Below are 17,560 nucleotides of genomic sequence, written 5' to 3'. Positions count from 1 at the left end.
TGCCCTGACGCAGGTACCAGCCAGAGCCAACCAAACCCCCTGCGGCTCGTTTGATAGGGATCTGAGCTTCGTTGAAAACATTCCCACAGTGGCAACCTTTCCTAAGGCTAAAACCGCCTCTTTTCTGGGTCGAAACCAAAGGTCCAACAAGGACAGGGGTGAGGAACATTCCAGCCCTCAGGACAAATTTGGCCCAACCTGAGTCACAGTTAGGCCCGGAGACCACTTCCTGCAAACAGTGCCAGTCTGCTCCAAATCTGACATCCTTTGTCACATTGGGAGCAGGTCGGCTACACAACCAGGTTCCCTGTGCAGTCGATCTCTGCATATAGCAGGTGTATACCTGAAGGAGCGTCTCCACCCTCATTGTTCAGCCCGGACACTGAAATCCAGCGCCAAGGGCCTTTGGCGGTTCCCTTATTGCAAGAAGGGAGGTTACATGGAACCAGGCAGAGGGCCTTCTCTGTAGTGGCACCCGCCCTGTGGAACGCCCTCCCTTCAGATGTGAAGGAAATAAGCAGCTATCTTATCTTTAAAAGACATCTGAAGGCAGCCCTGTTTAGGGAAGTTTTTAATATTTAATGCTGTATTGTTTCAATACTCGGTTGGGAGCCGCCCAGAGTGGCTGGGGAAACTCATAATAAATTATTGTTGTTGTTGTTGTTGTTATTTTAAAGCCAGGTGAGTTCAAGCTTATCAACTGCGCAAATGAGTTTCCCGTGGGGAACTTGACCACACTTCCAATCCCTGTAAGAACCAGGTTTACCAGTCCAATGCTGGCAAAGCCCCTGGTTGGTTCCTAGGCAACCAACAACCAGCTTGGGAGGCACTTTGTCAGGGACGTTGGCAGGCGATTGGGATAACTCACCTGTCCATCGTCTGATGTCATAGGGGCATCAGGTGGTGGACAAGAGGGTTGTCCCAGCCACCTGTTGTATCCAAGTAAATTCTACTCGCAGTTGGCCCAAATGGAGCTAACCTAGTCACATCCATTAATTTCATTGCTTCTACTCTGAGTAAAAGTGGAACAACACCTTGGATGAGGTCCAAAGTTTGTGGAGTCCAGCTTTCTGTTTTTCCGCATATTAAGGACTCATGTCCTAACCCTGATACGTTAACCTTCATACAGGCAAAGCAGTACCACGTAATTCAAATTTTATTAGTCAGGGGAAAGATGACTGTGCAAGAGTGGAATTTGGTGCGTATCCAGTGCGGGCTCTGGCACCCTGCTTTCTGAGAACCCCAGCTTTTTATTCTTAAATAGCACATTCTTATTACTCACAATTGCAGACTCTGTGACATAAGAGTCCACACAGAGAGAAGTTTGAAAATGCCATGTCTGTGCTTGATGAATACTTGGAAACGAATGTCCGTTTTGTAAAATGTGTCCTGTTTGCGTAATTTGGGAGTAACCTGCATGGAGCAGATGAACTCTGTGAACTGGGACAGAGGTGCTTACAGGCACAATTCCAGTGACTAAAGAAACAAACTGATATCTGTAAAATTTGTAACAGGGGAAGACGCTGATCCAGTTTGCGGCAGCTGTGAAAAAGGCAAATCATTCTTATTATTGTTTATTGAATTTATATACTGCCCTATACCTGGAGGTTTCAGGGTTGTTCACAGAATAAAATCAAAATATAAAACCACAAAATACATATTCAAAATAAAAACAACATCCCAATACCCCCCCCCCAAAAAAAACTCCCACCACATTTAAAAAGGGCCTAGAATGTCAATCAAATCAACCACAGGCCCGGTTTAAAAGGAACATTTTTGCCTGGCGCCTAAAGGTGTATAATGAAGGCGCCAGGGAACTTCCCTGGGGAGAGCATTCCACAGACGGGGAGCCACTGCAGAGAAGGCCCTGTTCTCGTGTTGCCACCCTCCGGACCTTTTGAGGAGGAGGCACACAAAGAAGGGTTTCGGAAGATGATCTCAGGGTCCAGGTAGGTTCATATGGAAAGAAGCGGTCCTTGAGGTACAGTGGTACCTCGGGTTACAAACACCTCAGATTACAAACACTTCAGGTTACAGACTCCGCTAAGCTGGAAGTAGTACCTCGGGTTAAGAACTTTACCTCAGGATGAAAACAGAAATTGTGCGCCAGTGGCATGGTGGCAGCGGGAGGCCCCATTAGCTAAAGTGGTACCTTAGGTTAAGAACAGTTTCAGGTTAAGAATGGACCTCTGGAAGGAATTAAGTTCGTAACCAGAGGTACCACTGTATTGTGATCCTGAGCCGTTTGAGGCTTTATAGGTCAAAACCAGCACTTTGAATTGGGCCCAGAAACTAATTGGTAGCCAGGGCAGTCGGACCAGGATCAGTGTAATATGCTCAAATCGTCTTGCTCCAGGTGAGCAACTTGCCACTGAATTCTGCACTAGCTGAAGTTTCCGAACCGTCTTCGGAGGCAGCCCTACGTATAACGCATTGCAGTTATCTAACCTTGGGGTTATCAGAGCATAGACAACGGTAGTTAGGCTATCCCTGTCATGAAGCTCCACCGCTGGGCGTAGCTGGGCCACCAGCCGAAGCGGATGGAAGGCACTCCATTGACACATTAAATAAAACAACCCAGAATAAAACATTGCTGAATGAATTTAATATATATATTCAAAGCAACATAATTAAACTAAAATATTATCTTAAAGATTTCAAAATAAAATGTTACGAAGGAGTTCAAGTAGAGAATGCACATTTAACGCGGAAATGTTAATGAAAAGAAATCTTAAACATTTCCAAATAAAACATGACTAAAGGAAGTCAAGTATAACATGTGCATTTAAAACAGCGCAATTAACAAGAGAACAAGATATTATCACAAGCATATCAGCTGCCAGTCCTCGTTATTAAATACTGTATACCAAGAAAAAAAGCACACCAAGAACTCAGGCCAATGTAAGTTTCAATAGTGGGAGTGGTCCCTACTCACAATTCAATAGTCAATAATAACAAAAACTAATCCATTCAAAAGTATGTATTCTAATGAAGATTACAAACTCAAATAGAGATTACAAACTCAAACTCAAAGAGATATGTATAACACAATAATTCGTTACAAAGATTTTCTCTTTTTCACTCGACAGTAATGTCTCTTTTTCACTCGACAGTAATGTTGATCTCCTTACAGATGGAGACTCAGTTTCAACCAGGACAGGGCCCTGTTTCGATGTTATTCACCTTCATCAGCTACTGTAGATTCCGGCATATAAAGCGACTTTTTAACCCCGGAAAAGAGGTTAAAAAGTCGGAGGTCGTCTTATACACTGGGTATGGGTGGCGCAGAGCAGAGCCCGCCCCCCCCGGTAACTGGGCTTATAAAACAAATCCCCAAATTGCAGCTGCTAATTTGGGGGGGTGTCCAATACGCCCAGTTGCCTAACATGCCGGAATCTACGGTAATTTTGAAGTTTGAAGTTTGTAAGTTTGAAGACTTTCGGATAAATATATGCACAGAAAAGCTCAAGATACACGTTGATCTACCCACACGTAGTTGTTATCCTTGAGAAACGTAGAAAATGGATAACAACTATGTGTAATCTCTGTTAGAGTTTGTAATCTCTATTTGATCTTGTAACCTTTATTAGAATACATACTTTTGAATGGATTACTTTTTGTTACTATTGACTATTGAATTGGCCTGAGTGCTTGGTGTGCTTTTTGCTTGGTTGCTGCCAATCGTGCCATTGGTGGTTTATGGCGGGTGGCAGCCGTGGACTCTCAGATTCGATCTCCTGGGACCACACTAAGAGACAACCAAGATGACGGAGATGAAGCGACTCCTCTGGGGGGAAAGGTTACAGAATTTGGGACTTCTTAGTTTAGAGAAAACTAAACTAGCTTCACTGGATGTCCACAATTTTTAGTGTTCTGCGAGAGGGATTAAGAAACAAATAAACCTCTATCTGCTTTCTCCATGTCACGAATAATTTTATAAATTTGTATCATGTCGCCACTTAGCTTGCTGTTTTCTCTAAAGTGTGAATTCATGTAGCGTATTCATAGCCGCCTCATCTCTCCTGCAGTGCCCAGACTGGAGGTCTCCATGAAGTTAGACAAGGCAGTGCTGCATGTGTTGGACATCCCTGAGGGACAGCACTTTTCCATGTGGCTGTATCTGAATCAGACGAATGCATTCAAAGAGCTGGGCGAGGACGCACCTAAATTGCTGGTGAGCAGAAGAAGACTCCGCCGAGAAGCTGAGCTGAATGCTCTTCCTCCTCCTCCTCCTCATAAGAAACCCCAGAAAAGCAGGAGAAGAGATGGGGGGTGGGATTCTGTCTGGGAAGCCTAAATACTTACCTTGAGGGAACAATTGCCTTGGCTTGATGTTGAATTCCTTCCCACTGTTTCAAACCCAAAAAGAGATGTGCAGTCAGTCATTGCTGTTGCTGTTTAGTTTAGTCATTTAGTCGTGTCCGACTCTTTGTGACCCTGTGGACCAGAGCACACCAGGCACTCCTGTTTTCCACTGCCCCCCGCAGTTTGGTCAAACTCATGCTGGTAGCTTCGAGAACACTGTCCAACCATCTCGTCCTCTGTCGTCCCCTTCTCCTTGTGCCCTCCATCTTTCCCAGCATCAGGGTCTTTTCCAGGGAGTCTTCTCTTCTCATGAGGTGGCCAAAGTATTGGAGCCTCAGCTTCAGGATCTGTCCTTCCTGTGAGCACTCAGGGCTGGTTTCCTTAAGAATGGAGAGGTTTGATCTTCTTGCAGTCCATGGGACTCTCAAGAGTCTCCTCCAGCACCATAATTCAAAAGCATCAATTCTTCAGCGATCAGCCTTCTTTATGGTCCAGCTCTCACTTCCATACATCACCACTGGGAAAACCATAGCTTTAACTATACGCACCTTTGCTGGCAAGGTGATGTCTTTGCTTTTTAAGATGCTGTCAGTCATACATTTCAGTCATATGCAGTCAGTCATACATTTCACTAATTTTCTTATCCTAATTATGTTGTTATAAGAAAAAACTTCTCCTTTCCCCTTACGGGGTATCCAAGGATCCTTAAGTGAGTTATTGGTAGGAGAAAATAACAGAGGCCAACCAGAGAAAATTGAGGCACATAGCAGCTAGTAAGCCTGTCTCCACTCACCACACGCAGGAGGGAGGAGAGAACCCTGAACGATGGTGCACAAGCCTTTATATAGACTTTTGAAATTGTCCACCCTGTAGCCCAAGACCAACCCCACAAAACATCATACATACATCACAGAAGGAGGCAGTCTGTTGCAGAAATCCTGTCTGCCAGGATCTGATAATCGTACCTGTTTGCATTACCTGGGCAGTCTGGCCATTCATTTGTGATGGTTAATACTTTAATTCCTGAATCCAGGTCACAGGCTCATCCTATTCATACACAAATACGCCCTTAAGACAGGTAAGCAAAAGGCAATGGAGAGGTTTTCCCATTTCCTTCTTCCTTGCAGGGAAATATTTGAGGGCAAAATGGTTTGGGAGAGTCAAAATGGCTTCGGGATTGCTCTTCTGTACTATTTCAGACACGTGGTTTATATACCTATGTATGTGTTTGCCTTGTACATTTATGAATGCTTATTTTATATTTGGGACCTTAGAATTCTTATAACAGTGTCTAGGGGCAGGAAGAATTTGAGACCAGGCAAGCTTTTTCTTGCTAAGCTGCTTTCACTCACATCACTTCCCTGTTTTGTATTTAGACCGGAAACGAGAATGTGAGCTTGCCTATCGACCAGGTGTTACCCTGTCTCTGCGTGGAGGTAAGGATTTTTACACACACCACAAAATTTCCTCCCTTGCCATACACCTGATGCACATTTAACTTTAAATAAGTGTATGCCTTCCCCCAGAGAATCCTGGGAACGGTAGTTTATCCTTGCAGAGCCACAACACCCAGCATTCCTAGCTTAACTACAGTTCCCAGGATTCTTTGCAGGAAGCCAGGTGCTTTCAGCATGCATTAAATGTGTGATGCAGTTGCAGTGTTCTAAGCCATACTCTTCCTCACATTATGACAACAGTGGGAAACTTGTGGTCCTCCAGGTATTGTTGAACTACAGCTCCCATCACCCCTGATCCTTGACCATGCTTTCTGGGGCTGATGGGAGAGCCACCAGCTTGTCACCTGCGACAAGTTTGATTTGACTATGGCCCAGCTGCTAATGTCCTAAAATAGTGGGTTAAGGTTTAAGTCTGACTAGAACCCTGATTTTTTAAACAGAATTTTAATCCCAGTTTTCATACATGAATCATTTCACATAGCAATTTATCGGAGTAAGTCCTGGGTCTTACTGGATCCCCGGACGTTTGACGGTCAACTGATCCCTGTGCCACCACTGTGATTGCCTCTTCGCTGCCGCCAACCCATTTCTCTCAGGCACACACAGAGTCCAGACAGTTGTTAACATTAAACCAAATAAACAAGTTTATTTTATAAGCATTAACAAGTTTATGGTTTCAGATAATTTTTCTTGTCAGTTTCTTTATCTTAGTTTCATTACCGGCCTGTACCTTCCTAATTCCTAACAGATTATCCCAACTGTCTATCTGACTCCTCTTAACAGATTCTCTCACTCTCTCACATCAAACTATCCCAACCCACAGACTTATCCTCCCTCTCTCTTCTGTAACACCCGACTGACTCCTTAACAACACTAACTCTAACTCCTCCCCTTGGGTTCCCACTTGCCAATCACTTTGCACTCACTTAACCCTCTCCTTATGACCCTGCATGATGTCACCTAGGAGGGCAAGCGTCACCGTCCTTATACTTTTTTTTTTGCAATTTCTTCATGAGTAAGAGCGTGATGCAAGTCCCTAAATGGTGCTCTGGTTTGAGCCGTGGTTATTTCCAGGACTTAAGGGCTGGTTTACAAGTTACAGTCTTACCTTGGTTGGCAAATGGAATCTGTTCCAGAAGTCCATTTGACTTCCCAAAAACGTTCGAAAACCAAGGCGCGGCTTCCGATTGGCTGCAGGACCTTCCTGCACTCAATCAGAAGCTGTGGAAGTCGCGTCGGACGTTCGGCTTCCAAAAAAAGTTATCAAACCTGAACACTCGCTTCCGGGTTTGCGGCATTCAGGAGCTAAAATGTTTGAGTCACAAGGCATTCAAAAACCAAGGTACGACTGTACTTTCACCCAGATGGCCTTGAGAACGGCCATACAAGCGTAATGGCTGAGGACACCATGTCGTAAGTTGCATGTGCGCAGCCCATTCACCAAGTGATTTCTCTCCCCCCCCCCCATTACACTCACGACTGCACATCTTCCTCACATTTGGCCTCTTATTCTATTGGGTATTGTGTTCATAGGTCTGGCCCAACGTCGGAAGCCAAGAAGATTCGCCCCGAACTCACCTGTGCCCCTTTTCAAGCGGTATGCGTTTTTTTAAAAAATCCAGTCCACATCGGACCCAGAATTTCAAAAAGTGAAAATGTTTGCATTAACTTGGGGTGTGTTCTTCTGGGCCAGTCATACCATTAGGCAGAAGGGAACATCTACCTCAGGCGGCAGGAAGCCACTGAAGTGCAGGGAGTCTCAAGGTGGTGTCGAAGGTCAGGTGTGTGTGTCTCAGGTAGGCTTCTTTGTGTCGCCTGCCCTAGGCCAACCTCTTACCATCAGGTGTGGTGAGGGATGCTGGCCAAAGCAGGATTTAGCAGGCATCTTTTTGTGTGGGGAGAAGGGGGTGGTTTTGACATCTTGTTCTTCACCTCAGGCAGCAAACTGTCCTAGGCCAGCCCTGAACATGTTGACAGAGGAGGACTTGCCATGGTTACAGTGGCGTAGCGTGGGGGGTGCAGGGGGGGCCGGCCGCACCGGGCGCAACATCTGGGGGGGGCCCGCTTGCACTCGCAGCTCTCTGCCGCCTGCTAAAATCCACAGGTTAGGGGGCGCAAATTACTTGCCTTGCCCCGGGTGCTGACAACCCACGCTACGCCACTGCATGGTTATGTGTACTTTGGGAGGGAGAACAGACGGTGTGTATGAAGGACATTCTCGCCTGTTATTATAAAGACTTGGCTTCCTGTTCCAGATGCTGAGGCCTTGTCCAGGGCCTGGGAACAGAGCCATCTGAAAATTAAAGCCTTTGAGGGGACGCTGACCTGCTCTCTCTCTGCACCGTGCGACCTCCCAGGGGAGCTGGTTCCCTGCTGGAGGGGGGCACCCCAAGCCTCTTGCCACCCACTGCACCCCCAGCTGCACCTGGCCCTCACCCCACAAGTGAGTAGAGCAAGGAGCAAGTGGGGCGGGGAAAGGAGATGTGGGCGAGATGGCAAGTGTGGATTGTGTGGAGTCCAGTAAGTCTCCAGACCCTCCAACATTCTTCCAATGAAAATAGGTGTTGTGACGTGGGGTTTGTGATTTCAGCTCTCTTGACATAATATGCTGGAGACAGTTCTCTAGTAACACTTCTTTATTAAAGCAACAAGACTGAGACTTGAAGAGGGGAGAGCTACATTTATAGGGACAGGGAACAAGCTAGAAAGGATACATTTTGGAGGGAACAATATCAGGCAATCACAGTCCTGCCTTTTGGAGGCAACCAATAAGACAGAGGATCCAAATACAGCAGCTTAAATGAACCAATAGTAGCTGTACCCTCTGGAACCAAAAGGCAGTTACTTTACCCTAATGCAATTACAGACAATAATCATACAGATATAAAATCCTTTGACTCAATACACAACACCCCTCCCCCCCTAGTGAGCACAGCAGACGTAATCTCTCAGGTACTGTGGGGTCCTACAACTTCTACTTGATCTCCTGACAACAGGTGTTGCCGGTTCTGGATTGGGTGTCACCTGTGGTAGGGGGGCTGCTATAGGGGTTTCCTCAGGAACAGATGGAGTCCCAGAAATCTCAGGGTCCCCTACCTGTACCTCGTCATCCTGAGGACTAGCAGACCCTGGTTCATTTGCTGAAGCCCCTGGTGACTGCACCTCTGGGCCATTTTCACTCTGGTCTTGCAGCTCTGCGTCGTTAGCCAGGGATGAATTATCAGACTCCTCCCTGCTGAGCGCCCGGCGCCTCAGCTGATCTATATGTCTCTTCCAAACTTGCCCATTTTCCAAGGTCACATAATAGGACACAGGTCCACTAGCCCGGGTGACCACACCAGCCACCCACCGCGAACCTCGTGAACCTCACCCAGACCAAATCTTCAGGGGCGAAATACCTTGTTGTGTCAGTCTCAGCCTGGGGGTTTGCTCTTGAATTACGGTTTGGCATTTTATCCGGGTGGACATAATCCAGCACCGTTACCAATCTTCTACCCAAGAGCAGCTCAGCTGGCGACTTGCCCGTCGCAGTACACGGCGTCGCATGCTGCAAAAATAACATTCACGCGATGCGAGCTGACCAGTTACCCTCCATTAAGCGCGCAATGGATTCTTTGGCTGTTCTTACCATGCGCTCCGCCTGCCCATTGGAGGATGGGTGAAAGGGCGCGGATGTGACCCCTCTTATGAAGTTATCAGCCAAGAATGCCCTGAATTCATGGGATACAAAAGCTGCCCCATTATCTGATACAATGGTCTCAGGTAACCCGTGGGTTGCAAACAGCTGCCTCAACACCTTGATTACGGCAGCTGATGCCATGCTAGGGACCATCGCCACTTCTAACCATTTGGAATATGCATCAACGATAACCAAAAAGACCTTCCCCTGGAATGGCCCAGCAAAATCTAAGTGCAGCCGGCTCCAGGGAGATCTGGACTGCTCCCACCAGTGAACTGGTGCTCTGGCCACTTCTGGCCGCACCTCTTGGCATGCCTTGCATGTTCGTACCCATTGTTCTATGTTCTGGTCCATTCCAGGCCACCACACATAACATCGGGCTAGCAACTTCATCCTGACCATTCCCGGGTGTCCCATGTGAAGCGTCTCAAGAACCCTGTTTCTCAGTGGTGCTGGGATGATCACCCTATCTCCCCACAGGAGACAACCCTTATGCATGGATAACTCGTGCTGCCTTGTTGCATAAGGCCTGAATTTGTCTTCATGCGGACCACCTGGCCACCCCCTCCCCACCCAAGTGAGCACACGGGAGAGAACAGCATCTTTCCTCGTTTTCTCAGCAATATCAGTAGCCGTTACAGGAGCCCACAGAAGTGTTTCCAGCATCATTATGTGCTCCGCTGGAGCAGGATCCTCATTGCTCCCGCCAGGAAGGGGCAATCGACTCAGCGCATCAGCGTGGCACAACCGTTTCCCCGGCACATGGGTCAAGGTGTACTGGAACCCGTTCAGGAATATAGACCAACGCAACATTCTGGGGGAGAGAATTTGTGGCGTTTGTTTGTTCGGGTTGAACAACCCCAACAGTGGTTTGTGGTCCGTTTCAATGGAGAAATGACGACCGTACACATAATCATGGAACTTTTTGATTCCTGCCACAATTGCAAGCGCCTCTTTGTCAATTTGAGCATAGTTGCGCTCCGTGGGCGACAACGTACGGGAATAGAAAGAGATGGGCTTTTCCGACCCATCCGGTTCCCTATGACTCAGCACCGCCCCCAGGCCGTATTGAGAGGCATCACATGCCAGGACCAGCGGCTTCGATTCATCATAATGAGCCAGGACGCTCTTGCTACTCAGCATTCCTCACAAGGAGTCAAAAGCCTTCTGCTGCTCCTGCCCCCATCGCCACACATTCTTTTTCTGCAACAGTCTATGTAATGGTTCAGCTACTGAAGCTTTCTGGGGTAAGAATGAATGATAAAAGTTAATAAGTCCCAGGAATGACTGCAACTTCGTCTTGTTCTGTGGTCGTGGTGCCTCGATGATGGCCTTAACCTTAGCATCTGTGGGGTGGATGCCTGATGCATCAATTTTAAACCCCAAGAATTCCACAGTTGGCACCCCAAAACTGCATTTTTCCTTTTTTAGTTGCAACCCCGCCTCCTTGAACTTGAGCAACACTGCACGGACACGCGCAACCAGTTCCTGTGGGTCTTTTCCAGCAATCAAAACGTCATCAAAAAATGGCAAGACCCCCGGCAGACCTCTTAACAGGCGTTCCATGAGCCCTTGAAAAATCCCTGGGGCCACACAAACTCCAAATTGTAATCTGTTAACTCTGAACGCCCCTTTATGTGTGACAATAGTCTGTGCTTCTGCTGATTGTGGGGTTACTGGCAGCTGTTGGTAAGCTTGTGCCAGGTCAATTTTGGCGAACACCTTGCCCCCAGCCAGTTTAGCCAACAGATGTGATACGACTGGAATGGGGTATGAGTTTCCCCTGAGTGCCTTATTGATAGTACATTTGTAATCAGCACAGATCCTGACTTCCCCATTTGCTTTAAGGGGCGTGACGATTGGAGTCTCCCACTTAGCGGAGTCCACGGGTGAGAGAACTCCCTGCTTGACCAATTTATCCAGCTCTGCTTCGATCTTGGGTTGCAGTGCAAATGGCACTCGCCTTGGTTTGAGTCGGATTGGGGCCACCCCAGGGTCCAATTCGAAGTCAACTGGGGGCCCTTTATAACAACCCAGTTTTCCATTAAAGAGACCAGCAAATTCTTTGCATAATGCCTCGCTCATCTCAGGGCAGGTTTGGATTGAATTAAGCCCTGATATACTTGGTCCCAGGGCGGGGAACCAGTCAGTGCCCAGGAGACTGGGGCGACTGCCCTTCGCAACCACCAGTTTGAGTACCGCCTGTTTGTCCCGGAACTGTACTCTCACGGCACACATTTCCATGACATGGATGCGGCCCACTGAGTATGACTGCAAAGTTGCCGGGAAGGGCTCCAGAGGGGGCAACTTACCCCTGGGGAAGAATGTCCTCGCGGTCTGGTCCGACACGATAGTGAATCCAGATCCGGAGTCCACCTCCATGTCGCACAGCTGACCCTCAATCTTCACCTTGACATGTGCCTTGCCTTGCGCTGGAAACTGCACGACCCTCCCGTTGATCTCCGTTAAGTAGTGGCAGTCCTTTAGAACATGGTTTGCTGTGGGCGATCTGCGATGCTCCAGTCTAGGTGCTCCTGTCGCTCCCAACGCCGCCGATCTACAGACCCTGGCGATGTGACCTGTCTTTCCGCACGTCCGGCACATAGCATCCCGGAAACAACAACTCTTCCGCTCATGGTTTCCGCCACAACCAGGGCACCTGCCTCAGTGATCTTTGTGCACTGTGCAGGCCTGACGCATTGACTCGACCCCACGGACTGGGCTCTGGCTCGGAGTAGCCTCTAGCTCGTCCATGGCATGCGCAACTTCTATCTGTGGCTTAGGGGCCCTGCGACTGGCATCCTCTCTTTCATAATTCTCCGTGGCGGTGGCCTCCTTCAAGGCTGAAGCAAGGGTAACCTCTTCTTTAGCCACGATGCGTCTTCTGGCTTTCTTGCTGCTCAGACCACCGACAAACCGATCCAGGAGAGTCTCTTCCAGATCTTGGAAGTCGCAGTGCTGAGTGAGCTTCCACAGTTCAGCTAGAAATGCAGATACAGACTCCCCAGCACGCTGCTGCCTCTTATGAAACTCCATCCGCCGCCGGGCCATCTTGGTCTCAGTAGGCGCTAAATGGCTTGTTAGGCAGGCAAGAATATCTTTGAGAGATGTCTCACTTAGCTTCGCTGGGGCAAGCAATGCCTTGGCCAGCTTGAAGGTCTCAGGCCCACAGTAGCTCAGGAATGTGGCCCTTCTTTTGCTGGCATCGGTGATCCCTTGAGCCACTGCGAAGAACTCGAAGCGTTCGACGTAGTCTTCCCACGTGTGGGGCTCTGATGGCTGGAAGGGCTCCAATACCCTTGGACTCTCCATTGTCCTGTGGGCAGGGTCGTCTTCTCAGCTGGCCAGTGAGTCTTGTTCTTAGCTACATTCCGGACTCTGAGGCAGGGCTGCGTTTAACCGCTCCTCAGCATTCCGGATCCCACCTTTGTCGCCAGTTGTTGTGACGTGGGGTTTGTGATTTCAGCTCTCTTGACATAATATGCTGGAGACAGTTCTCTAGTAACACTTCTTTATTAAAGCAACAAGACTGACACCTGAGGAGGGGAGAGCTACATTTATAGGGACAGGGAACAAGCTAGAAAGGATACATTTTGGAGGGAACAATATCAGGCAATCACAGTCCTGCCTTTTGGAGGCAACCAATAAGACAGAGGATCCAAATACAGCAGCTTAAATGAACCAATAGTAGCTGTACCCTCTGGAACCAAAAGGCAGTTACTTTACCCTAATGCAAATACAGACAATAATCATATAGATATAAAATCCTTTGACTCAATACACAACAATAGGGACATCCTATTCAATAATAATAATAATAATAATAATACCCCACCAATCTGACTGGGTTGCCCCAGCCACTCTGGGCAGCTTCCAACATATGTAAAAACACAATAAAACATAAAACATTTCTTTAAAAAACTTCCCTATACAGGACTGCTTGCAGATGTATTCTAAAGGCTGGATAGTTACTTATCTGCCTGGCTCACAGGGGTCCATACACTCCGATGGAAATTCAGTGGTACCTCGGGTTAAGAACTTAATTCGTTCTGGAGGTCCGTTCTTAACCTGAAACTGTTCTTAACCTGAGGTACCACTTTAAGCTAATGGGGCCTCCCGCTGCTGCTGTGCCGCCGCCGTGCTATTTCTGTTCTCATCCTGAAGCAAAGTTATTAACCCAAGGTACCATTTCTGGGTTAGCTGAGTCCGTAACCTGAAGCGTCTGTAACTTGAGATACCACTGTAGGGACATCCAAGATGAGCGCCACAACCCCAGAGTCATCCATGACTGGACCTAACGGTCAGGGGTCCCTTTACCTTTACCCTTTTAACACCTTTACCTTTACCTTTAAGGCAAAGCAGGACATTCTGGGATCAAATCAGAAACTGGGATGGCTTCTGTAAAACCCTGGAAAATAAGGGGACACTTGGAGGGTCTAAGGATTCAGGCTGCTTATGTGATGTAGACACGATCAGTTAAACATCCGGCAAATGGCCCCTTTCAGTGAAAAGGTGGTGGTGATCCAGGAGGCCAGTTTTTGGAGAGTTAACTCGGAGGTATGGCCTGGATGGGAAGGTTGGAGTTACTCCTTTGTACAGGCTCTTGGGCCTCAGAAAGAAAGAAGAGTGTTTGATTGCCATTAACTTGGCTTGCAGTGAGCTCCTAGTGAGAAGTCTTGTCCCTTGCAGAGGGCTTTCGAGGTCAGGCTGAGGACCACATCAGCTCCAGAGCTGCAGATCGCCCACCTGCATTCTGTGGAAATGTGGACATTATGGGACAGCGACGTGTTACAGCTGGGATGGGAGAGCCTGGCGCCCTCCAGTTGTCCTGGGACAACCCCCCCCCCCCGACTATTAGCCCTGTCGGTTGGGGCTGATGGGAGCTGGAGTCCAGCAATATTTATAGGGTCCCTGGTTCCTCATTCCTGTGTGTGTGCTGGGATAAGAAGCAGCCCTTCAAACCAAGAGCATCTGACAGCAGGCCTAAAGCGTGAGGGGTTTGAGGCATTTGCACCAGGAGTTACCTTCCGATGGGTAGTGGCTGGGTTGGTGGTGAAGACATTTGCACGGATGGATGTGCAAGTGAGCTGTGAGTCTTGTGACTGTAACAAACTCTTCCCAAACCTCTTAGGTGCCGCAGGAGTTCCCAGGACTGACACCACACCCCAACCTCTGTGTGCAGGTAGGACCCACGTAATTAACAATCCACGTAATTACAATCCATTCAAGAACAATGACTAAGCCTCTATTGTCCAGCTTCCTGTGGTCCTGCATAATGTTGGCCTGCTGTCTTAAGGCATTTTGAAAGTCAGAATTGGGCTCCTCTTTCACTGTTCTTATCTGGAGCTCATTCTTTTTAGTGACCCGCAGAGAAAGAGACCAAAGAGAATTTCCTTACTAGAGTAATTCCTTACTAGAGTGGCAAAGGTGTAGTGGTGGTTGGTCAGCCATGGGGACTGGTAGGGGGGCAGAAGGCAGGGAGACCAATAGGAGGTGATGCCAAAGAGCCAGTGACAGGCAGAGTCACCTGCTTCTAGTTTTGCCCCCAATCTCCTCCCTGCTTGGGTCTACAAGGACAGAACTGAACCGAGGTGGAGGAGGAGGAGGAGGAGGAGGAGGAGGAGGAAGCTGCTAGCCCCCTGGACTATTTCTAAGCAGGCAGGTCTGCAGATCAGGAGGCTGACTGGGGCAGATTGAGTTTGATGGGGCAGTGTCCTGTTCACTCTGATTGCCAACCTCTGCTGTAAAGGTGGCCTGATCTCTCCACCTCCTGTCTTCAATTTCCTTATCACAAAATGTCCAGTCAGGGTATGGGGGGGGGGGGGCGGGAAGGGTTTGCTGCGCTGCTCCCCGACCTGGACGCACAGAACACACAGAACGCACCTTGTTTTAGAGGGGGAGGACAAGAAAAAAAAATTCTCCCCCTCTTTGCGCAGTGCCCCTTCAGCCAAGCGGCAGGAGACATGGAAGGGGCTCCGTTTCTCCTGCCGCTTTGCTGAAGGGGCGCTGAGCAGAGAGGGGGAGAATTTTTTTTTCTTGTTTTCCCCCTCTAAAACAAGGTGCGTCCTATGGTCCGGTGCATCCTATAGAGCGAAAAATATGGTAAGCCGATGTCTTTCAAATCTGCCTTAGCCTTCCATTTCTGGCCAGGTGCCTCCAGGAAAAACTCAAGGGCATGACAGGACCTCCTACTGACCCATGCTTTCCCTTTGTGCAGGTCAGGAGCAACGGAAACACCTACCTCCAAAGCTGCCTGCAGGAAGGTGAGTGCCACAGTGGTCTCTGAGCGCCAGACTAGACTAGACTAGAGGTATTTAACCTAACTCTGAATGGCAGTGGCTGGGAATGGCAGCCTTCTTGTGCTCATGTCCAGTTTGCAGGCTTCTCACAAGCATCTAGTCGGCCACACAATACCGGACTAGATGGGCCTTGGGCCTGATCCAGCAGGCTCTTCTTATATTCTCTCTCTCCCCCTCCCATAATTTTTATTGACTTTCATACAATTAACAAAATTCAGTTCTATTTCAATACAATATTCCCTTAACGTTTTGACTTCGCGTCCTTACTTCCATGACGTTTCTGTTCAAATCCTTTATCAGCTGCCTTAAATGTACTACTTATTTCTATAACCTATATCCTACATTAACATTCCTTTTATCATTCTCATTCCTCTGCTTATACAGTGGACACTCGGGTTGCGAACGTGATCCGTGCGGGAAGCACCTTCGCAACCTGCAGCGTTCGCAACCCGCAGCGCTGTATCTGCGCACGCGCGGGTTGCGATTCAGTGCTTCTGCGCATGCACAAAGTGCGATTTAGCACTTCTGCGCATGCGCCGAAACCCAGAAGTAACCTGTTCCGGTACTTCCGGGTTCGGCGCAGTGCACAACCCGAAATCGCGCAGTCTGAAGCGTCTGTAACCCGAGGTATAACTGTATTTCAAGTCCTGCCTGCAATTTCCATTTGACTATCAGAGCTCTTCTCATATATTCCCAAGAACGGAGATGAGATCCGTGGACTGATCCTGCGGCCAAGCTTTTCATTGAAGCTTTCTTTTCTCTTCCCCTAGATACCGCAGAAAGCCCTTGGGAAACCAAGCAACGTTTGCTGCTTCGGAAGACTGAGCATTCCCAAGGGAGCTCTTCTACACATGTCTTTGAGGAGGGTACCTGGGTACCCATCGCTCAAGCTGCCAGCACAGTAAGTCCTGGACTGCCACTCTTTTTTCCCTTCTGCTATGGTTCAGATGCTGTTCTATAGGGTGGAGGCGGGGGGTGTAGCTGTGCAGCACTCACTGCCTTTTCTTTTCCCTGTTCTCCACAGGGAAATGGGAATCTGGAGGTTGCCCTGCAGAGGGACTTGCAGTCAGGAGAGTGCACGAAGGTGAGAGCGGGGACGAGTGTCAGGAAGAGGGAGGGCATGCCTTTAGGAATTGCCACATGTTGTATGGTGTTGAGCTTGTTAGAATTCCTGCTCCGTGATTGCAGTTATGGGATTTTTGTCTATCACATGATGGTGTATGTTTTGACTCTCACAGAATGCTGAGAGTCTGGAGGCTCTTTGTAATTAGTTTTGCAGTTTTCTTCTCCCGTGATGGAGTCACTGGAAACAATGTTCTGCTACTCTTGTTAGTCATTGGCTATTGGCTAATTACTCCAGCTGTATCATTCTTTATAAAAAAAAACCTTGTTCCTTTTAGGTATTTTAATGCATACTTTGGCGCTCTTTAGAAACGTTTGGTTTGTGAGGTTATCTTAAACACACATTGGTTTAATGGTTGATCATATGACAAAGGCTTTGGGACGTGTACACAGCTTGGGACATGGCTGTAGGTGTGCAGAAACCTGTTTACCATCTTATCAGGGACAGAGATTCCCTGGCCTTAAACTGGTGCAGTAGTCGCCGAATCCTATGCCCACTTTGTTCAGTACAACAGTGGGGAATTGCACTGCTCCAAAAACCACCACCCCACCATAGAGGTGTGCTCTTAGCAGAGAGGCAACCTTGCATCGAGCAGCCTCTTGCTAAGAAAGGGGAACTCTGAAGGCATGGAACAAGCTGGCTGGCGGTCAACTCAATCCACACCTTCAAGAGCTTCCAAGCAGAAGGGCTGTTCAGA

The 17,560-nt window shown here is 48.2% G+C and overlaps 1 protein-coding gene across 3 annotated transcripts in view; it reads left to right on the top strand.

The window, feature by feature from the left end:
* Positions 1–17,560, top strand: part of IL17RC (interleukin 17 receptor C) — a 44,081-nt gene that overhangs the window by 14,140 nt on the left and 12,381 nt on the right. For 2 of the 3 annotated variants that reach the window (XM_083723718.1, XM_083723720.1), the window contains exons 8-15: positions 4,029–4,174; positions 5,682–5,741; positions 7,296–7,359; positions 8,018–8,205; positions 14,573–14,623; positions 15,659–15,704; positions 16,511–16,641; positions 16,765–16,824. In XM_083723718.1, the coding sequence (XP_083579844.1) occupies positions 4,029–4,174; positions 5,682–5,741; positions 7,296–7,359; positions 8,018–8,205; positions 14,573–14,623; positions 15,659–15,704; positions 16,511–16,641; positions 16,765–16,824 (746 nt within the window). The remainder of the gene's footprint in view (positions 1–4,028; positions 4,175–5,681; positions 5,742–7,295; positions 7,360–8,017; positions 8,206–14,572; positions 14,624–15,658; positions 15,705–16,510; positions 16,642–16,764; positions 16,825–17,560) is intronic. The other variant, XM_083723719.1, reaches the window with a different exon arrangement.

This window comes from Podarcis gaigeae, assembly GCF_964106915.1.
Source record: "Podarcis gaigeae genome assembly, chromosome: 2".
Classification (NCBI taxonomy): Eukaryota; Metazoa; Chordata; class Lepidosauria; order Squamata; family Lacertidae; genus Podarcis; species Podarcis gaigeae.
Note: the sequence above shows the minus strand (reverse complement) of the source record. Positions and strands in the feature narration are given on the sequence as shown.